The sequence below is a fragment of the Semicossyphus pulcher genome, unplaced genomic scaffold (genome assembly GCF_022749685.1).
Source record: "Semicossyphus pulcher isolate SPU_LCO1_2020_fin unplaced genomic scaffold, fSemPul1.0.p SCAF_6, whole genome shotgun sequence".
Taxonomy (NCBI): Eukaryota; Metazoa; Chordata; class Actinopteri; order Labriformes; family Labridae; genus Semicossyphus; species Semicossyphus pulcher.
Window position 1 is genome coordinate 29,992,489 of NW_027211737.1, and position 23,410 is coordinate 30,015,898.

At 42.8% G+C, this 23,410-nt stretch overlaps 1 protein-coding gene across 1 annotated transcript in view; it reads right to left on the bottom strand.

The window, feature by feature from the left end:
- The window catches only part of LOC138609844 (protein unc-13 homolog B), a 187,698-nt gene that overhangs the window by 146,640 nt on the left and 17,648 nt on the right, over positions 1-23,410 (bottom strand). The window contains exons 2-3 of the mRNA XM_069682510.1: positions 20,734-20,763; positions 8,486-8,585 (exon numbers count right to left, since the gene is read on the bottom strand). Of these exons, the coding sequence (XP_069538611.1) occupies positions 8,486-8,585; positions 20,734-20,763 (130 nt within the window). The remainder of the gene's footprint in view (positions 1-8,485; positions 8,586-20,733; positions 20,764-23,410) is intronic.

Genomic DNA, 23,410 nt, shown 5'->3' on the forward strand with positions numbered 1-23,410 from the left:
CCAGGGTTGGAGGTAAGACCCGGGGCCGCTGCTTCGAGGACTGAGCCTCTGTGCATTGGGCGAGTGATTTAACCGCTGACATACTACTGAAGATGAAGAGAAGAATCTTTAATGAATCATCAGGTATGAGCCTCCTGAATGTACCCAATTTAAAACTAAATCAGGTGAATCAGGTCGCTATGGCACCGTTAAACCATCGTTGTTTTCAGTGAGACGCGGTGCTGCTTTTGCGTTGCAGAGCGCCTCGCGTTTTTCCGCTCTGAGCGCCTCGAGTTGAAAAAACTTCAATTCGAAGCAGAAAAGCGCCCGACGTCATTGGCGTCTTTTCTCAATGTCCAATCGGATGAAAGGAGAGGCGGGCTTCCGTCAGTTTACAATTTAATAGTAAGGTTAATGAAAGCTACGATTCGGTGGTTGCCTTAACAACAGTAGAAAAAAAAGGTGCAGCAAACCGTAGGCTTCAACAAAAAAAGGCAGAGCGTGCACCTCACGTTTTACAGCCTGTAAAACGTGTTCTCTCTGATCGGGACCTTAAAACATTAGTTTTCTCTTATATGTGTGTTTGTGTGTGTGTGTGTGTGTGTGTGTACGTGAAAGAAAGACAATTAAGGCTATTGAAACTACACTAACTAAAAGAACTTGAGACAAAACACAAAAAGGAGCCAAAGCAAAATCTTACCTGAAGACTAAAGGAAATTAGGAATGAAATAAATACACAGTTGACACAGGAAAGAGGACAAATTGATACAAAACAAACGTATTATGTATTTTATATATATATATATACTGTATATCTCAAAGTAATCAAAATGTTCTCTTTAGCGTCTCAAATAGACATACAAGGCAGCACATATTCAGCGTCTGTTTTAAGGTCTGTTTTCTAACACAGGAACTGAACTGTTTGGCCTGTCCTTTGATCCTTACACCCCATCACCTGACCGCTGGAGAACTTGCCCTGAGAATCCCACATTTTTGTGAATGCTTCCAAATTGGCTCAATATTATTTGGGTTGTACGAGAATAATTGTATAAGCACGAACAGTCGGAGCTCTCGTATCTTCCTCTTGTCACACTGAGGCATGTTGGGAGCTCGAGTCCCAAAAGGTCGAAAAGAATCTACACATTGGGTAAAAAAAATTGTGATGTAAGACCCGAGCAGCTGGTTTAAAGTATAAACAACTAAACACAATAATAAACAATAAAACTGACTCATGATCTACAGCATGATTTTCATCTATACGATTATTAAATTAGAAACCGCAAGACATAAAACATAAAAGGATTACAAACAGGTCTGACGCTGTCCATACGAGCAGCCTGACTCCAACCTGGCTCTGACTCACAGATCAGAAGCGTGTGTGTGCGTGTGTGTGTGTGTGTGTGCGTGTGTTTGTGTGTGTGTGTGTGTGTGTGTGTGTGTCTTTACATCTGACTCTCTGGCATCTGCCCTCCATCAAAGCCCATCCATTATTGAGGGAATGGTTTGTGTTGTAACAGGGAATGACATGGTGTATTTTTATCACTATGACACACAAACGCACACACACACACGCACACACGCACACACACACACACACACACACACACACACACACACACAGCCATCTTGTGTTAAAGAGCAAATTTTGAAAAAAAAAGAAAGAATGGAGGGATAAGACGAGGGGAAAGTGAAGTGTGCGTGACGTCACGCTGAGCCCGAAGTGCTGAAGCCAAACCCTCTCTATCGCCCCCTGCTGACTGGCTGCAGTATAGCTCATAAGCCCCGCCTCCTCCATGTTAACAGATGGGACATGAGTCAAACTATAAAATCAAAATACACGTCAAATACATTTTTCTCCAACATGGTTTCTGTCATTATAGTTAGTTCTTCTCACCCGTTTACTTTTAACTAGTTATTTGATGCTATAAAAAGGGGGTGTGGCCTCATGATTGACAGCTCTGTTGACAAATGGGGCTCCTGCAGCGTTCTGTTCCCGAGTAGCAGAGTCGAGGAGGAACGGCGAGAGGAGACGTAACTAACACTAACACTACAGTCATTGAAGTTTCCATAAGCGTGAATATCTGCTTCAGACCGACACAAGAAGCTGTTCTCTACTCGTGTTCACTCATTTTTCTCGTGTGTTTGCGCGCCCAAGTTATCCTAACGTTTTTCTTGTTTCTCGTTTTTTGTGCCTCGCTGCATTTTGGTCAGCGCGTCTCCTGCCGCCACCTCCTGAGTTCTTTGTGGTTCCTTGCTTTCCATCTTCATACACCTGTTTTTGCTCGGTGTGTTCTTACATTAGACTTTTTGGAACTGAGCCTTGCGTCTGTATCCGCTACTGCCTGGTGCTATTCTTGAAAACGTGACACGTTGGTTGGTACAAACACATTGCAAGAACTCTTCAGCATGGAGACTGGAGGAGCTGGGGATCAAACCTTCCACCTTCTGATAGAGGGCGACCCACTCTACCTTGGTTGTCCATGTTTATAAATGTTTGCCTTAATTTAAACATCGTCAAATTTGTTTCTTCATCAGGCATTTTCTGTCGATTTCAAATCAACCACAGTTCGAATTAAATAAAGTTTATTCAAACATTTAAGGTGAAATAAAGGTCACCTACATTAGCGAGTGACAGTGACACGGTAACCCTATTCGAAGATCTCTGAACTGTGTCAGAGCGGCTGGCGTGGTGAGAAAGAGCCTGTGGTGACAGAAAGCTGCTGACTCCTGACACGATACTGTAAATCAGGTCAAAAGATTTAGACCTTCAGTAACATGTGAGCACAGCGCGGAGAGGGGAGAGAGAGGGAGGGGAGGAGACGACGAACGAGGCATGAGGAGGCATCTCTACTTTTAAGGTCAGACCCACTGTGAAAGAAAATAAAGACCGCGAGAGAGAAAAGAGTCGGCGGCATTAAAGAGAGAAGGATTGAATCAGAGGAAGTGATAGTGGAGATGAGCACGTGAGGCCGACTGACCCGGACTGGAGAGGGATCAACATTCAACTGCTTATCCCCTTATCCCACTAGCCAACCAACCCACCAATCAGCCATCACACACACACACACACACACACACACATTCAGACAGCTGTCCGGTGACCGCCTATGCATCAGACACAAGAGTGATATAGACAAGATTATGAGGCTGCAGAGGATCAGACTCTGAGGGACAACGATGTGGCATTATTTGATCTACAAGACAGAGGCTGTCTTCATAAAGATTATCATTAAAGATGGGGAAAAGAAATATTAGACCTTTCAGTAAAAAGTATTAAAAAAAAATATATATAAATGTCTATGTAACAGCAATAACATTTGCACTGTTATATGTGAAAATTGACAAAAAAGATCCCTTGTTGCAGTTGCAAAGGGAATTTTTAAGCCTGCTGTTGATTTATTGTTGCACAATAATTGATTCAAGCCCGACAGTAAGAATAAGTTGCGGTGATTGGCCTTAAAGTCGAGGTGAAATGAAAAATGTCCTTGTAGAGTGATTTGAGTTATATTCTTGTTGTAACCTGCTAACTAATGCTGATGGTGTGGTGCTTTAAGACTTAACTCTATATGTACACTCTCTTTTAGCTAAGCAGTAGTGGTTATATTAACACAGACAGTGTTTGATTTCTTCTTTACTGTTTGTTGCAGACCACACTGTTCTTACCGACATCACCTGAACAACACTCACCATCCACTCACCAGTGGTCAGTGGTCAAGGACTGTGGGACCGTGGTGGTCCCGAGCCCTATCAGTTCGAGCCGTCATGCTTGAATCCGGAGCTTTCGGAGCCGAGGCAAGAGAGAAGGGGCACAGTCTCTGAGTGGTAATGTAACGTTAGCTAGAAGGCTAATGTTAGCGTAGCTTTATCCCGAACGGTCGCCTCTACGTCACCATCGGCTGGCAAGGTTCTGATTTAAAACAGTAGATGCCATGTTTGAGCCATGTCCAACCCCTGGTAAGAATTGTCAAGTCTTAATATATTGCACTTATTCTTAATATATTAAGACTGAAGCAGATTTATCTTTAACATGGTGCTGTTACCTTTTTCCTTCGATTTAATTTGTTCCAACTAACCCAAATCTGATTGTGGTAAAATAATTAATGTGAATGAAAGGATGACGTTAGCAGCAGGACACATACAGCTTGAATTGTATTGACTATCCTTGTTATATTTCATGTTAGAGAAATAGACTAAGAGGCCTTTATTTACTGTAATTCTCGGCGCTCTGAGCTCGTCTCATGTGTCACTCCTCTGGTTGAAAGCTTCAGTCTAGGAGTCAAACTCAGCTACCATTTCAACCCTGAAACTCCAACAGCGCTTAAACGCAGCACGCCGCCCATGGAGCCTGAACGCCGCTAATGAGGCTCAGGAGCTAATTAGTCATTTAGCATAAGAGGGCATGGGGTTTCCTTTCAGTCACTGCCGTCATATTAGACGGTATGTTACTTAAGTTACAGTCGTTATAGAATTAGCTGCTATGAGATGAGAATCCTGCATGTTTCATTATTATATCTTTATGTTAAAACCAGGTCAGAGTCAGAGTGAGAGACGTGATGAAAGGGAAACCAGCAGTCAGAGTAGATCTGACAGGGAACGGGGTAATAGAGATTATGAGCAGCATAGAGAGGAGAGGAGTCTCTTATGTAATCATGTTGATCTACAGTCAGTCTCTATAATCCCTCTAATCAAGTCGGGGGATCAGTCTGCAGCAGAGATCTGTCTGTTATACAGTATAATACAAAACTGAGAGACACAGTCTGGAAGGAGCTGCATAAACAGTAAGTTAAAAGTAGGTAGAAGGTACCCAGAGAAGAAAAACGCTAAATACAGAACAATGACCTGGTGAATCAGCCAGTTAAGATACTTTCTGCCTCTGTACTGTGAGCAGCGTGTCAGGAGGAACCTGTCAGTACTGAAGCAGCAGAGAATAACAGCACCCGGCTGGATCAGAGGTCAGGTTACGGGCCTGACTTAACAAAGCAAGAGAGAATAAAAAAATGATAACACAGAGGAACACTTTCAAAAATCCAATATAAAAGAAAATGCATTTAGTACTCCTCCACTTCATATAACAAGTCAGACCAGCTGCCAACAGAAGAACAAGCAAAAGTCTCCCGCAGCTGAGGAAGGGAAGAGAGCGTCGACCTGGGATTTACTGTGGAGTTCATCTTTTTATACACAGTAAGAACTGCTTCAGTTGTTTGAGGGTGAAATGAAAAGTTTGGCTCAGAAATCAGCTTTTTTTGCGGCATTGCAGTGTTGATCACGTCGATTGGTTGGTCCAGCACTTTGGTCATTTCTTCACAGCTATTGGATGCCGTAAAATATTGTACAAACTACTGATGCACGATATTAGATTTATCTAATTACCTAATTTCAGAGAACATCAAGTCTCCCCTGTAGTGGAATTGATATCATGCCTACTCTTATTGTAGTGGCCAAATCTGCCATACCGCAGACATCTTGCACCCTTCTTCATGCTTGACTGAAGAGGCGTTGTACAAAAGATCGCGTGTCTGATCACTCACATTTCTGAGCGCACTTGAATGCAGCATTCTCCCCCGAAACACGGCAGTGGGGGAGCCTTGCACGGACTTGTTTACTGCACCTACATCACTGATCGCAGACTCTTTTTATCGCATGTGCGTCCATGAATATGTAAGTTAGTTTTGCAGATGTTAACGTTACACTCTGTTAGCGTCGGCTGTGTTTGATGTTGTTAAGTCGGATAGAATGATGAGAACGTGAGCTAACTGTTAGCTAGTCAAGAGTTTTAACTTCTATTTATTTTGAGTGACCATGAGTAGGGTTGACCCCGGCGGTCAGCCAAAAAACTGAGACAAGTCTTCGATCGTGTTGAGTGTGATTGAGGAGTGTGTTCTCTCTCTTTGTTTACTACAGAATTTCAGCGTGGGAATTTTCCAACGCTTTTGGTCCGCTGGTAAAAACTGCCGTGTGAACACAAACCAAACTCAAAATGCAACATTGTAACAATTTGGTCTTTGACTCGGATCAAACAAACAGACTTTAGGTGTGAAAGCGCCCTGAATCACACGACCACAAACTAACAACATTTCCATCAGCCTCATAGTATTTTGTGTTGTTGCAAATAGTAAATGTGAGTATGCTGATCTGCATATAAAATAGAATGCAGGCACATTATGCCTATAGACATTGAGACTAGAGATTGCCGTTAGAGTTTTTACTTTAAGTGGAATCCAACAGGCTGTAGCAGCGAGCTACAAATTAGCATCAAGCAAAGTGGACTCTGTAGTTTCCGTGCTATGCTACAAAACAGACCAATCGTGATGTGTCGTCAAATTTATGGGGAGGTGCACGACAAACTATGGCTCAGGTGTACGGACTGCAGCTAGGACGTACCTCAGCTTACAAGTGCAAATTAGGCTAGTTCACTTCTTTGTAACATGCAGAATAACCATTACATAACTTTGTTTCATCAGATCTATATTTAACCTAGGTTGCCCAGGACCGTACTGTTTGGTGCCACAAATAAAGGGACTGAGGGAAACCATTCTGAAAAAGGTACCAGTCCATTTAGCTGCTCTGGAGGACGGCACAGAGCCAGAGCAGGTCAGAAAACATGTTGTCAAAACCTTAGTCCTTATTGTGCTTTCTCTTATTCCACTGTTTGTATGTATGTCCACCAACAAGCGACCATACTATGCCTTGAAACATTTCTTCTTAAATGAAGCCCTTGTGGACGCGGACACAAGCAGCAGACATGCCTCTGCTGCGATAAAAGTGAAGTGGGATCTGTACATCAGCTACATCTGTACTTCCTCTCCCCCGTGGAATCAGACCAGGCTGGACAATTCATTAGATTTATCACTGACTCATCCACTTATCTGAGCTCGACATGTAATTTCACTTTCCATCCATCCTACCTGCTCCAACCACAAATTCCCATTTAGTATCCTGTGCCAGCCGGACGGACTGGAGTCCCACAGGCGGCCGACGTTCATTTTCAATTTCACAGAGGCCTATTAGAGCCAGCTAGCAGGTACGCTAACAGCAGATAGCTGGCCTGTTTTCATCAGCAGGCGGACACATAGTCCAAGGCTCAATTTCTCTCTGAATTTGTCCTAATACATCCCAAGTGGTTTGTGCAGATTGCTGTAGCTGCCAATGCAAGTGACGGTCAGTCCAAGAGGGAAAGAGCAACTGATAGAAGGTTTCTCAAAAGTGAAAGCCTTTTTATGTAGCTTCCCAAATCTCACGCCATAAAACGTATTATTTCAAGATATTGTCATATTGGGAAAACCATGGAGAAAGGATGGGATGAGTAAGTGGCAAGATAACTGCCAACTGAAGAAACAGGGGACAGCTTTAGGGACCTGAAAGATTCCAACAAGTGTCCTGATGCCTTTTAAGCACAAAAAGAAATTCATGAAGAAGAATGACGATATGCTAGATGCTATACATAGAACAAATAAACACAGAATAATAGAGACTGTTTCACAATAACATGATAAAATAATCTGTTTCTCATCGTTAAAAACAACAAAAACTGAGCTCTTATTTTGAAATGAAGTCCCTGAGTCATGAGGACATCACTGCTATCAGGAGAGTGAAAACTCGAGCTGAATTGAGTTCAGGTTGGCAGAAAGTTTCTGACTAAGCCTGTTCCTAAAAAAAAATGTGTCCAACACAAATTTAGACATCCACAGCCATCCTTAAATCCACATTATCAGGACGTTACAGATCCCGTCCTGCGAAGAAAAACATCTTTAAAGAAGATTCTTTTACCTGTTGCCCAAAAACATCTTCACCACACAGCCGACCACTTCTTGAAGCCAACTTCTACCTCAGCACACATCACTTCACTTCACGTCTGTTTATTAACCCAGACTGTGCTCTGCATCATGCACCTGGGGAACCTTCGTTTGCAGCGTCCATTGTTTTTAAAATGTATTTGAATGTCTCAGATGTGACTGGATGTGTGCAAATGTAACAGTTTTAATAGGAGATTTCTGCACGCCCGTGTAAGTCAATGGCAGCTGTCTGGGTTTTGCAAGAAAGGTTGACCATCGAGCATTTTCTACTTGAAGTTGACACTGTAAGAAATAAGATTTAAGCCGGAGATACACTTGCTTTGTAACCTAGTGTTCGCGTACACATCAGGCTGTGTCATGAAGGTAATTGTTCACATACTAGCACTGCACATGTTACTGGAGGATACCTCTAGAGCTTAGAGCTCTTTTGACAGGCGTGTTTGTCACTGTGCAGTGGTAATGACACATCGTACAGGTGCGGATATTGCGACTTGTTTTATCAGGTTGTCTCTCTGTCACAACCCCTCTGCTTCTACACTGCCCCTACCATTAGTGCACATACTGCACCTCGCTTACGTGTAGCGTTTATTTTTAAGGACGCACACAGCCAAGGCTCAAAACAGACACAGGGCAGCCATCATGCAAACGCAAACACGTAGTTAAATGCAAGTATATCTCTATCTTTTACGGATACACAGACGTTTTATACTCACAACATGAAGTCTTGTTCCCAGCATGGCTGGTCCCCTCGGACTGTGATGGTCGTACTCTTCACATTTTGCACCTTTAGAGTCACATAGGCGTTGAACTTATCTGGAAAAGAAGGAGAATGTTTGGTTTAGATTTTGCTTCTGATGAAACAGCTATGTGTGTTAATGCCTTTTAAAGTATTGCTATGAGGTCGCAAGTTCTTTCATGGGAACAAACATGCGTCATTTCTGTCATGTACACATTTACATGTTTAAAATGGTATTTCATAACTTTTCTGTTAATTGAATATTATAAAACCAACATCATTTTTCCTATCCTGTCCTGTTTATTACGCCGAGTGACCCGTCTCTATTATTGATCGAACAACAGGAGAAAATATTAATTCCCTCTCTGCATGAAAATAAAGGAAATAGACATTCATCTTTGGAGCATCTCTAGAGCTCATGACAAGGTGAAGGGGAAAAAACAAAGGCTAAAGAAGTCATAACCATGGTGGATTTTACAGACAGAGGAGAAGTTATTATAACATAAACAAGGCAAAGCACAAACACACACACACACACATACACACACACACACACACACACACACACACACACACACACACACACACACACAGGCATTTAGAGAGAGCAGTGGCAGAATATAAAACAGTACAGAAACATAAAGGAGATAAAGACATCCCATAGCTGCAGCATATGGCCACACATAAACGCCTGTGCAATATAACATTCTTTTCCCTTTAAATCACCCAACAATGCAAACAATATAAACCACAGTGGACAGAATATTTGTGCAGAACTGTCAGACAGTATTGATCAAGTGCAGCTCAGATTACAGGCAATCAACCGCTCTGTCACAACTCATCAGACAAAGTGGTCCCCAAAAACGTACGACAACGTCTTCTGTCTTGTGCCATACACATTTTATCTGCACAGATTATAGGACTACTATAAACTATTATAAAGATGTCTTTTACAGCGCACTGTTAAACCTGCAGAAGTTAATTTAACTCATCTCATAGTTGAACTGATTACATCAAATATTGAAACTTCTTTTGTACGTTTTCCTTCACGTTTTATTTTCACAGGATTATTTTTCAAACAGTATAAAGAGTAAAAATCAAAGTCAGATATATCTAACTAAAACATTTCTATGACCTTTAACATAAAACATAGTTTGTAGTTTTTACTGTTGTCAAGATGTAACTGAATGCTGGGAATGTATTACAAAGAAATACAACAAGACGTCGTTCAGTAGTTGCTACAAGGTATGAGACCAAAACCAGTCTGAGTGGAGCTCCAGAGAACACGCCGAATAAAAAAACTACAAGATAGTCAGGCCGATTTTAGGCTTGATTCCCCTCTTCTGAAAAAAAGTAAGAAAAGTCCTGATTTTTGATGGTTCGAAAGATTCAGCACCTCCAAGTCTGTGGTCTCGGTGTGGAGAGTCTCTACCTCAAGTGAAGGAGTTCAAGTATCTCGGGGTCTTGTTCACGAGTGAGGGTAAAATGGATCGCAAGATCGACGGCAGGATCGATGCAGCATCAGCAGTAATGCAGGTGTTGTACCGGACCGTTGTGGTGAAGAGGGAGCTGAGCCTAAAGGCAACCCTCGCCTGTGGTGATGTACTTTGGGTAGTGACCGACAGAATGAGGACGCAGATACAAGCGGCCGAAATGAGTTTCGTCCGCAGGGTGTCTGGGCTCAGCCTTAGAGAGAGGGTAAGGAGCTCAGACATCCGGAGGGAGCTCGGAGTAGAGCTACTCCTTCACATTGAAAGGAGCCAGTTGAGGTGGTTCGGGCATCTGATTAGGTGAGGAGGTTTTCCGGGCACGTTCAACTAAGGGAGGAGACCCCAGGGCAGACCCAGTGCACACTGGAGGGATTATATATCCCACCTGGCCTGGGAACACCGCGACCCGGCCCCGGATAAGTGGAAGAAAATGGATGGATGAATCGTTCTGAAGATGATCTTGCGAGATGTTCATGTGGTGTGAGGTACGTTAAGATCCGATCTGCTCGGAAGAATGTCTGGGCCACACTGATTTCAAATAATGAACATGTTCACGCACTCTGTGGATCTTCACATGGAATGAAACAAAAGCCAACTGGGAAGCAAGCTGACTGAAGAAGGCAACACAACACTCGCAGCCATGGCAGCAAAAGCAAACACGACGTATAAAGTAACATGAACAACGTGTTCACGCCGTCTCCACCACTTCATCCAGATTTTTTCTTTGTGAATTTTCAGATAAAAGTCCAAAAAGTATCATCGCCAATTCTTCCTGCCCGTCGTCTGCCTTGTGTTTACTGTAAAGTCTAATTTGACCGCAAGAGATTTAGTGAGATTTCCAGCTGTGAGAGTCGGACTCTGGTTGTTGGTGGATGAATCTGTTAGTGTGTGGTCATGTCATGTGGGCTCTCTCACATGTTTAGCTTCCCAGTAACATGATGTCTGATATTACTGCATTTTTATGTGTTTTGTTGTGCATTTCTGTCTCACAAAATATAACTTACATTACTTTTGCTCACAAATATTCAGTAATGATGCAGCACAAATAGAGAGGTGAAAATTTCTATTTCCAAGTCCTCGTATTTCGTCAAGCATGACGAAAGTGGGAGGACAAAGACAGAAGAAAGAATGAACAGTTACACCCTAAATAACTCCGCCGTGTGCCTTTTAATAAAGCTCATTTACAAGATGGTGTCACGATTAACTGGAAGCGCTGAACGAGGAACATTCTGTACCAAGAAAAAGCCACTTCAGCCGCAGAACCAGAGCCTCATTACATTTTCCATCACGCCCTGATGGCTGTGCAGAGAACTATATGACCCCTTCCCTTCTTTTCTATGACACTGGTCCATTGTCAGCACTGATTAAGGCTTAATATATTCATATTCATTCATGGTGACGTTACATGTGGTTATTCTAAAGAGATCGCCTGGTGCAAAGATAATCGCCCTCTTTTCTTTCTGGAACTTTCTCCTTGTTCTCGCTAAGGGTCCTCGTGAAGAACATTAATCATGACATTAACTGCTACTATCGTACACCTGCACCAATTTTGTTTTTTTTTATTCAGACTTGGAAAGGTGACGGCAGTCTGCATATATACACATTTCTACCTACAAGTTATTTTTCACTGAGACTGTTTAAATTCTAAATTCATGAAAAAAGGAGACAGAAATTATGTTACAAAAATGGCAACTAAAATTATGTTCCTTATTTACGGTTGAGTTACACAGACCACTCTTGAATAGCATTGTTCCAACACCGATACCGTTACCTCTGATACAGCCTATAATGCGGTAAAGGTATAAGCGTTAACACCAGTCGATACACTGATCTCATACCATTATTTATTAGCCCCCCAAAAATAGACTTATTTCTTCTTTCCAAAACAATAGCCAATAAAGAAAAAAAATCTTATTGCTGCCACAAGAAACTGCTGTTTCAGAGCGGCAAACGAGAACTGATTCAGGTAAATTGTCATGTCACGATAGCTAACAACAACGGTGCAACGGTTGTAACGTTAATCAACACTAGCTTAATGTCAACATCAGTCTCATTCATTCTAAACATTTTAAGGTCAACACGGGCTTCAGCAAGAACTGAGGTGACATTTTAACTGTCAGTTTTAAAATCTGTCACTAGTTAAACGCTAGTTTAAGTTAGCGCCAAAGGCTAGCATGTTTCCCGTTGGTTGGCTACGCAGTCAGCTTCTCCGTCTTCCTGTACACTTCGCTCTCTCTTTGGCTATTGTGCTCCTGTTTGAGAAGCGTTTACACCAGTCGATATACTGATCTCATACCATTATTTATTAGCCCCCCAAAATTAATTGTTTCTTCTTTCCAAAACAGTAGCCTACACAGATTATAATATCTCATTGCTGCCACAAGTAGCTGCTGTTTTAGAGCAGCAAACAAGAACTAATTCAGGTAAGCGGCAACCTCCAGTGTTGAAAAATGAAGCCCATGTGGAAGTGCAAAAAACTGCAGTTCCTCAAGTGTCCACTAAAATACAGTTTTCTGCTCTTGTTTAAATCTCAAATTAAATACAGTAGGTGAATTTTTCAAATGTTTTAATTATCAATATTTAAGAACAATTTTTAACATTTAAAGAACTAAAGTTATTTGATGATTAAGAAAAGAGGATAACACTCAGAGTCTACTGAATCCAGGAAATTTACCAACTGGAACCAGGTCCAAATTAGAAACTGGGTTGTGGTACCAAACCCAGTCTGTAATGTACTCATCAGTGCAGCCGAAGGATCACGACCCTCACATCATCTTCACCCCAAATCCAACGATGCCGCAATTAGCTCCACACACACTCTTCAGAGAAAGTGGTTACAAGATTGAGACACACAAATACACACACTGGCACTGCACACACTCTCAGTGTCAGGAACATTGAACTCTGTGTCCACGAGAAGAGACGGACACTTGAAGCAGGTAATCATGCAGGGATTAGGCGGTCGGTCGCTCAACCCTGGTGCTTTATGCTGATCAATGTGAGTAAGAAAGCACGAGACACACACACACACACACACACACACTCACAAGCTTGTTTTTGCCTCTTGTAAGGTCATTGGTTGACTTATATTAATTTACAGCAGTATTAACCTTACCCTAAACATAACCACAGCCTCGTCCTTACCCTGACCTCAACCAAAAACTAACCTCAGTCCTGAAATTAAAATAAAGTGTCTGACTCCACATATAGATTACAGCCTTATTGATTTGGTATTTTACCCTTTGAGATGACAAAACACACACAAAAAAAACAGTAAACCTTGTGTTTTCTAGTAAATAGATCTGTACTTAAGGCCGGGCTCAGACTACAGGAGTTTGGGGAAGTTTTATACTTAATGATCCCGTCACCAACAATCAGAGGAGAAACAACCAGAACCATTGCTGTCAAAAAATATGTCTGTCTGTGATTTATGCAACTTTCTGGCTGAGTCTGTGCTCCAGCTTTAAAGGGAGTTATATTCTAGTACCCCTTTCCCACCAAATTGCCGCGTTGACGCAGGTTTTTCAGACCCGGGAAGACCCGCTTACTGATGCTGATTGTCTCTTTTCCCATTGCCAATGAAGTATACTCCTGTCGGTCTCTTTTCTGCTGCGTCACCGTCTGACGTCTCAAACGCGCTGGAAACAGGGTCAGTAAACAGTGACAATGTTACGGTGGTTAGGTCTTTATTGTATCTATCACTCATTCAGTCTGTTTATCAAACTCGGCACCAACAAATTTGGAACGATGTTTGAGCGCTGCTCGGAGGGAGACGGGAGGAATTTGTAGCTGAGATGAGGAGGAGTCGCAGAAGTTACTGACGGAGCATAGCGCCAGAAAGGGGGCGGAGATTAGCGTGCCGACTTGTTTTTTATGTTCCCATCATTGCCGATCAGAGCCGAGGAGATAATTACCCGGGTCTGAATGCTGATTGCAACCTTTCCCATTAAGCAAAAAAGCTGTGTGTTAGCGTCTTTATTGTATTGATATATTTTTAGCACAAAGCAGCAGGTATACTGTGCTCACCATACCTGACTTGTTAGCTCGTTTAGCTGTTTATCAGACATTTATTTATTCGTTGGCCAGTGCATAGGAGTCAAGATTGTTGTTGGAGAGATTACGGCGGACCGTTCACCCACCGCCCTTTCACCGGTCAAGCTAGCCGTGAGTCCGCTAATTCTTTAGATTTATCAACACCTGCAGTCAGTCACCACCACAAACAGCATCTCCTCTGTGGGAAACACAAAGGAAAAACAAAGACTGTTTAGCTTTGATCACTTGATGTTTGCAAACCTTTTGCTCCTCTTCAGCTCCACCCTCTAGTCCAATTATGGTCACTTCCTGCTCCAGAAAACCAACATGGCAGCTGGAAAATCCCGAACGAGGCTTCATTTATGCAGTCAACAAACCAACGGCTGACGTCACGGTAGATACATTGATATTTATATTCAATATTAATATTTGTCGGCCACTTTACCAGGCATGACTTGAACAGACAAGACAACATGGTTTCTGTCAAAGCACTAGTTGTTGAGCCTCTTTATAAAAGCTGTTCTGACGTGAACAGTGTGCTTCACATCTCATCACTGCAGATCCTCAGTCGTCCTGTCTGTCGAAAACACAGAACCTCATGCACTCAATCAATACTCAACACAGGGATCATTAATGTGCATCATCTCTTGTGTTTTTGTTGCACATGGATTCGTTTCTTATGTGTGTCTGTTTCCTGTCTTAAAATCCCTCCGGAGCTCCGTGTTGGTTACATCATCCTGCTTTAGCTAACAGAGCAGAGCAGCGCTAAGCTAACAAAACATGTCTGGAGAGAGGAAACACTCTGACAGAGCACAGGACGCATCCTGTACAACTTAATCTGTATTAATGCCGGGAGGGCTGACACACACTTGACCTGCTTTATATCAAACACTAACACACACACACCCACACACACACACACACACACACACACACACACACACGGGGGCTTTCCAGTACAGCCTGTCAGTGGCTTACAGCTTGAATGGATGAAAGACACAACTAAAGAGCGAAAATCGTCTCTCATTCAGCAGATTTTGACTCCACTGGTTTTGTTTGAGTCACAATGAGATGTGTACCAATAACTTTCCAATGCATGAATTAGTTTCATGTTATTGATCAGTGCCTCTCAGACAAAGGATGTTAGGAGGGGCTGCAAGCTGAGCTGCCGTTAGCATTAGCTCGGCTTGTTTCCAGGCGCTTAGCTGCATCAGAGGGGAAAAATCATAATATGTGGCCTATATCTGGTTATGAGAATTGGTCCTATTGACAGCCCCAAGGAAATCCACTTTTAGTAATTCAGATAGCTACTACTTTATTATCTGTACAATAAATATCAAATCAAATCAAGTTTATTTATAGAGCACTTTACACACAACACAGCTGATCCAAGTGTTTCACAGCACACACACAGGAAAACAACAAACAGAACAGAAGAGGAGACAAAAAATCTGAGAGCTGAAAATGTAATAAAATAAGATTTAGAATAACAACAACACTTACAACAATAACAGTAGTGTGATGGTGGGAGGAACAATGACTGTATATATAGATGGACGACGTGTCTCCATCTGCTCCCATTGTATGAAAGTGATACCAAAATAGCCCCCGTTATAGTCGCTGCCATCTTGCGGTGGTGACATCATTTGGAGCCAGAGACTGCGTGGAAAAGATCGGCGGGTGGCGCCGCCGTAGCCACTTCCTCTAACCAAAACACACACTTAACTTAAAGAAAAACAGCAAGGATCCCGCACGCCGGCGTGTTTAACAGCAGAACAGCTTCTCTGTGTTGGTCTGAGGTTAACGTTCACAGGTATGGAAACTTCAATGACTGTAGTGATTGTTTTAGTTACGTCTCCTCTCACCGATCCTCCTCCACTCTGCTTATCCGGAACAGATCGGCTGCAGGGGCCGTATTTGTCAACAGAGCTGTCAATCATAATTTTGACAGCATAAAAAAAGCTTGACATAATGCTACGACATTAACTCTGTGCGAGTGTGTGTGCACACCACCCCTCTTCCATCAAGCGTGAAGGACAGTGCAAGAAGTCTGCGTTACGGCAGTTCTTCAAAGTTTCCGAAACAAACAGCGAGGTCGTGCTCAGCATCAGGGGGCCAAATCTCATTCATTCAACACTTTAATCGCCCATCTCAAGAATCTGCCGGTGGGCCACTACAATAAGACTAGGCATGATATCAACTCCACTACAGGGGAGACTTGATGTTCTCTGCAATTAGGTAAAAAAAAAACATGTGCCTAATATATCGGTATCGTGCATCCCTAGTGGTACTGTGTTAAGTGTTAATCAAAGCTCAGAAGGTGTACATAGATTTTATCCTGATATGAGACGCAGGAAATGTCCGGTGTAAATGCATCCTGTCTGTCTCTGAGTCAGCGGCGGTGAAAGGGTTAATGAGGAATAATCCATCATCCAGTTAAGGGGGTTGCCAGGTCTGTGATTAAGGGGACGAGGGGACTGGCAGGGTGCAGACAGGTCCATTTACCTCCTGCGCTAACGGGGGGATAAAAATAGGGAAAAACACAACAACCGGACACAAAACAAACAAACACAAAAATAATCAAAATCACGGTGGAAAATATAAAAATAAATCGAGCCAGCGTCTAAATTTAGCGTCTATTTCCTGCGACACCTTCAGTCTGTTACAGCAGAGCGACATAAATGCTTGGTTGCATACACACACACACACACACACCTTCCTCATGTAGTGGGGAGAACATATCCCAGCATGCAGCGGGACCCTCTTGGGGAGCAGTCGGCGTCATTTATAATTAAGTGGCGATGACTTATGAAAATAAATAAGTTATATTCAGTTACACATGGACGTGTGCGGCGCGGCCGGGCGAGATGACATTTACTCGGCTGCCTGCAGTAATGAATACTCTGTTACAGGAGGAGGGAGGGCGGAGGGGAGCAGGGGGGAGCGATCGGTGGATGAAAGGAGCCGAAGGAGAAATTAAACTGAGACTAAATCCTTTTTGTCTCATAAGTGCAGGCAGACAGGATGTAGTCTTTGTGTTTGAGCCAGTTTTTACTTCATCAGCAGCAACCATGACATCCGTCTGTACGTGCACATTTTCTGATCTCTGTTCTTTAAACCTGCAATCGTCAATATTTTTATATTAATATGGAATAAGGTTCTGGATTTACAGCGAGGCAAATCAGGGAAGTTCAATTTAAAACACAAATTTTGGCTGCAAAAGATTATAAAAACAAGATGACCGAGATTAAACGATGTGCCGCATCTGAATTTACAAAGATGTTTTGTTTTAATCTCACAGCGGTGTGCTTTCGGCCGTCCTTAAAAGCCTAAACTCACTGCACTCACGTGGACTCAGGCAGAGGCAGACTGACGCAGCTTCTGAAAACAAAAAGTTTAATAAAATGCAGCTTTTGTTTGTCGAGCTCCGCCTTCTTTTCTCCTCGTGTGACGGAGCTAACATCTGATTTTAAAGAAGCAAAAACATTTTACCAACATCACCTAATTTTTAGGAGCGACAGTGGTCAGCGCCGTCGCCTCACAGCTGGAAGGTTTCTGGTTCGAATCCCCGTTCGGACGTAGTGGGCCTTTCTGTGTGGAGTCTGCATGTTCTCCCCGTGCATGCGTGGGTTGCCTCCGGGTACTACAGCTTCCTCCCACAGTCTAAAGACATGTCCTTGCTAGGTCAACTGGTCAGATTGCTCAATCCTGACTTTACAATTTTGGCCAATCGCAGCAACTTTTCTGCAAATGTGATCGTCCTATTTCCCCCCCACGCATGAAGTAATTTACGTCTCCAAAGTCACTCCTCTGATGTCGATCCCCGGAGGTCTGCAACATTATTTAAAATCAGTGGGCATCTTTTCCTGTTTCTCTAATAACTTTGGAACGCTGCATGCGAGAGACGTCCTTTTCTTTGCAGTGAAGCAGACAGCTTCAGACAGCTCAGCTGTTAATAGATGCTTTATTGGTGCGTATGTCCCAGTCACTCACAGTGGATGTGTCATTTATAACTCAGAGGAAAAAAAAGCATCAAAACATTCAACTTGTGTTGCAACTTTTTAAAAAGCTGCTGCAAAATGAGGCATTTTAGGCCCCAACAATCACAGAAAAAACCAACGACATCCTGGAGGGACCGACTGGTGACTCTAAATTGTAGGGATGCACCGATTGAGAAGATCAGGGCCAATACCGATTTTACCGATTGCCGATGCCGTGGTTTTTCTCAATAACTGTAATTGTTGTAATTATTAATGCACTCGTCTGGATAAGGGGCCAAAATTAACTTTAATTATAAAAAACATAAATGTATTCAAGCCTTCATCACACATCACGCATTAATTAGCCTCTTTAGCCTGTTTTAGAATCACCTGCTCATAGTACAAAGTGACAAATAGCCTGACAAAAATCTTTCTGAAAACATAAATACTTTAATGTTAGAATTAAATTTACTGCACAATTAAAGCAGTTAAATAATAAAAACATCGGCTTCTGCCATCGGCGCATGACACTTTATCTGCCGATGTCTGTCAACACGGCCGGTATCGGCCGATTCCGATGTTCAGCCGATGCATCCCTAATAAATTGCCCATTTGTGTGAATGTGAACTTGAAAGGTTGTCTGTCGCTATGTGTTGGCCCTGTGATTGACTGGCGATCAGTCCGGGATGTAACCCCGCCTCTCGCCCAATGACAGCTGTGATAGGCTCCGGCTCCTACACCATCCTGAACAGGAAAAGCAAAATAGATAACAGATCGATGAATGGACCTAATTCTTTTCTTTCTGCTCTCATCCACAAAAAACTCAGACTCGGTCTGTCAGGCTCTGTGCCACATTATCAGACCTATCTGCACTTTCATTATCCTCAGGATATATGTTAGCAGTGATCTCAAAGTACCACGTGGCTTATGAGCATTAAAAAAAAGCCATAAGCGTTTCCGCCAAAAAAAACCTTTAGTCCAGGGAACGACTTCTCAAAGAACTAAACTGTCTGCATGTCCTCTGCGTCTAAAGATCTCTAAAGCTAACCCTAACCAACTCTTACTTCCTGTACTTTTGCAAAGTACCACCCTGAGAGCAGGGGCTTTTGGGGGTTTGGTAAAACAAGGTACCTGGAACTTATTTAATCCTCGTGAAAATTCCTGCTCCAAGTTACTGCCTATTAAAGGGAAGATTTCTTTGCCACTGTTGCATCGTGTTTGCTCTCGAATGTTGGGTCTCTGTGAATCACGTCACAAAGTACGGTAAAGACCTGCTCTATATGTAAAGTGTCTTTTGTTATGATTTGGTGTATATAAATCAAAATGTAACTGAAATGACCGCGACGTAATTAGTTTACATTCTTCACTCAGGTAGGTCTGGGTTTGTTCCCCAGCTTTGGACGAGCAGTCCGCCAAGACTGCATGACATCACCGCCTCCAGAGCCTCAGTAGCAGCCTGGCTTTAAGCAGGATAATGTGCTTTAAATCATCTAAACTAATAAAGTGACACATATACCAGCCGGCGTGTCTCAGGGGTTGTAAACCTGTGGGGGCTTCAGGAGGGTCTCGGGACAGCAGCCGGCTCCCCCCGGGCCCTGAATCTACCTCTTCTTACTATTAAGATAAATCAGTTTCCCAAACTGGGGCATCAGAGTGGGACAAACTCCACCAGTTGTGTCTGACCTGAGATTAATAATCATGTCAAGTAACAGCGATGCATTCTGGGTATAATCGCTACATGACTGATTGTCGCAGCCCGGAGGAAAAGTGGGTTTGTTATATCAGGTCGAATTTTAGCTGCTTCTTTGACATGTTTGGCTCACTGTTTATCCCACAGTGCGTCTCCATAGTTACAACCACAGACTGCATAAAAAGATGGCCGACATAACAGTGTGAAAGTGAAGACAACCCCTCTCTGTCGCCCCCTGCTGACTGGCTGCAGTATCGGTCATAAAGATGTGTTTTGGGTAGAGGAAGGGGCGGCTCCAGCCACTTGGCAGTTTATTTGTTTGACTGTGTCATATTGTTTGTAGAAGTACTTGAGACGGACTACAGAATAAATGAATTACAGGTAATTTCTTCAGTGTCTCTGACCGTTCAGTCGCGACATCATCACTCATGTCCCGCTTTATGAACCCTTCGAGGGCCGATCAAATGTCCTGCTTCCTCTCTGCAGCCGATGACAAATCAGCTCGTGTTCCCGGAGTCTGTCTCCTGAAGACACTGAGGGATTTATCTCAATCTTCTCCTTTATGACGCGATGACAAGTTGTCATTTGCAGCGAGCAGGTGGCCCTTTGTCTGTGATGATCTATTGATTTCTTCTCTCCTCCTCTGGCTTGACTTTTCGTTCTCCCACTCGTCGCTGTTGTTCTCCCTCATCATCGCCTGGAGAGAAGGAGGGCCGAGCAGCTGCAGCCAGCAGAGAGGAACAAACAAGAACCAAAAGGAAGGTGGACGGGAACACAGAGTCCCACATTTGACTGACGGTGCTTCATCCTTGAGGAGGAAATGTCCTGTAAAAAAAGTTCCTCCCTTTTCAGCTGCTCTTCTCCTCTGTGACATTTAGATATTCATGTGCATCGATGACCAAGGACAGATTCAAACATGGGCTTTGTGAGCGACACTGCACAGGGACATGTACAGGACATGCATCAGACATGCACCTCCACACCATCAATCACCACCACTCACAAATATCCAGCATGATGCATCAGCTCTTACCTGGGGGCCCGTGGAGTTTGGCTTTCTTCACTGCAAGAGAAAATGAGAAAATCGACATTAGTCACACAGTATGTTATTATAATGTGCTACTTTATCTGAATTTTGTTGTTGCTGGATCATTTATCTCCCTGATTAAATATTAACTCGTTGTTTATATTTAACATCATCGTCGTCATTTGTGTTTTCTTTTATTTTTGTGACCTACGTCAGATTTTTTTCCTCACTTGCACACACGCTTCTTCTTCTCCTCTGTCTTTTCTTGCGGTGGTATTCATCTTTTGTGCTTAAACACTTAACTTAAGTTGTGTTAGGAAGGCAAGACAAGAAGTGCACGAGACTTCATCATAACTTTGTGGCAAAAAGAGGCTGATGTTTCAGAGCCAGGCCTCTGCTTCACTGGAGTATTTTATTTACATCAACCTTAGAACCGGCTAAAACAGGTCTGATAAAGAATATGTCTGAACTTCTGGTGTAGCCAGCAGATATTTCGATTAGTGATAATAAATACCCGGGAAAAGTGTAAGTTGAAGTTGTTGGCCAACAAGGCGGCGTAAGTTTAGCTCAGTGGTTAAAACGCACGTCCCATACACAGAGGCTAAAGTCCTCGATGCGCGACCCCGGGCTCAGCTCCCACCCTCGGCCCTTCGCTGCGTGTCATGCCCCACTCTCTCTTCCTCTGTTTCCAACACTATCCACTGTCCTCTCTGAATAAAGCCATTAAAGGCCAAAAATGAAATGTAATAAAAGACGGTCACTAAGACTGGATTCTGCATCCACAAGCAGATACTGTATCTGTTTGGAGAGATCAATAAAAAGCATACGACAAAAGCCTGCTCCAACGTGATTGGTCGAAACGTCTGGACTACAAAAAGAAAACACCATAAATCTTGTGCTGACACTGGTTAATAGAGATCACTTTTACATCAACACTGAAAACTGTCTGCTGATTGGGCACATTGTCAAAGAACTCCAAAAATAAAAACTTTCAATAAATGTTGAGATTGCTTGAATGATGCAAAAAGTGCTGTGAACTAAAGATTTTATTTGCCAGTTCACATTTTTAATTCCAAACATATTTGGAGTTGTTGAAAAGAGTCACAGAACGTGAATTTACAGCTGTGTCCTGATCCACGGGCTGCAGCCTTTGAAGGAGGCGGTCCACGGAGGATGCTCCATTCATAACCTGCGTAGACGTTAAAGCCGAACTGACAGGAGACGGTCTGGTCTACCCTTGCGTCACCAAACGCTGCTCCCGCCTAGCAGCAGGTAGCTAGCGGGCTAACTAGCTAGCATAACTAATGTTCATTTGAATTAGTGCGCAATGCATCTCGGGATACGGTGGGCCACAAAGGATGCACCCGATGGATCCTTCGCGGCCGGGGAAACTGAGGACGTATTTGTCGGCTGCATCTGAAGGAGCCTTCGAATTGGGACAGCCTTCGACGCGCTTCTGTGACACAATCGGCCTTCCGAGGCTGCGGCTGGATTGGGACACAGCTTACATGTTTGACTGTAGCAATAAAAAAAATCTATATTAATAACTTTTTCCTGAATCGTCCAAATATGCTTATTTGTGTAATTCAGTGCACTGAAGTCACCTCACTCGCACCTCTGACTTCGTACGTACCGGTACACTCATCACAACTAGCTTCTCTGTTGGTCTGAACACTACGACGGCATATTTGAGCCATCTTAAAAAGAGAGAAATAAATAAACAGAGCTGGAGGAGAAGAATAACACTCAGGGAAAAAACTCAACAAGAGATTAAAGTGGTGATTTTACAGATAAAAATTCTGACATTAAAGGTCACAGAGAAAAAACTCGGAAAATGTGATCACACATCAGACTCTGCTGCTTACCGTGCATCATGCCTGTCGGGCACGACCTCGTCAAATTATACGTTTTAATTAGATTTAGCAATAAGGAATTACTTTGTGATTTTAGCCAGAATCACTAAATTATCATACACATCCGGACTTATAATCTCACAAATTTGCTAGTTTTATTCTCGCATATTTATGACTTTATAATCACATAAATTTGTTGTTATTTTCTCACAAATGTGCCTTTGTTCTGGCAAATTTACGACTTTAATCTCTGAATTTTCAAGGTATTTCTCTTAATATTACTCTTCTTCTCCGGCTCCGTTTTTTTGGGCCCTAATTCGCCGTCGCAGAACAAAACATTACTCCAAAAATAAATCCAATAACTTATTGTGGTGGGTGTTAAATATGAGAGGAATAAAGCCGTAGTTCAGTGTCTCAGAAACTGTTCATGGTCTTGTAAAACAGAATGTGAGTGTAAAAATGTTGTAAAAGTTTAAATGTATTAAAGAAATACTCCAACACCAGCAGTGAGCTCTCACTCTACAGCAGCACAGGAGGCCCTGAAATGTCCTGAAATGCCAGTGTTCTTGGCTCTGGGCTAAAAAGAGTCACTGACATTGATCCAGAGTGCGATTAAACCCTCAGGAGACGTGTTGTAGTCATTTTACCACAGAGCTGTTTAAAAGTTCATCACATTTCTAAGTTAACTTGATTATTTAAATCAGGTTTAGATGAATATTCTCTCTAAGGGCGATCAATACGTTTATCCAATCACGGCAAAGAAAGCGTCAGATGTGATAAGAGAGACGGACACAGGGAAGGATTCACAGACACACAGAGATCGTTAACAG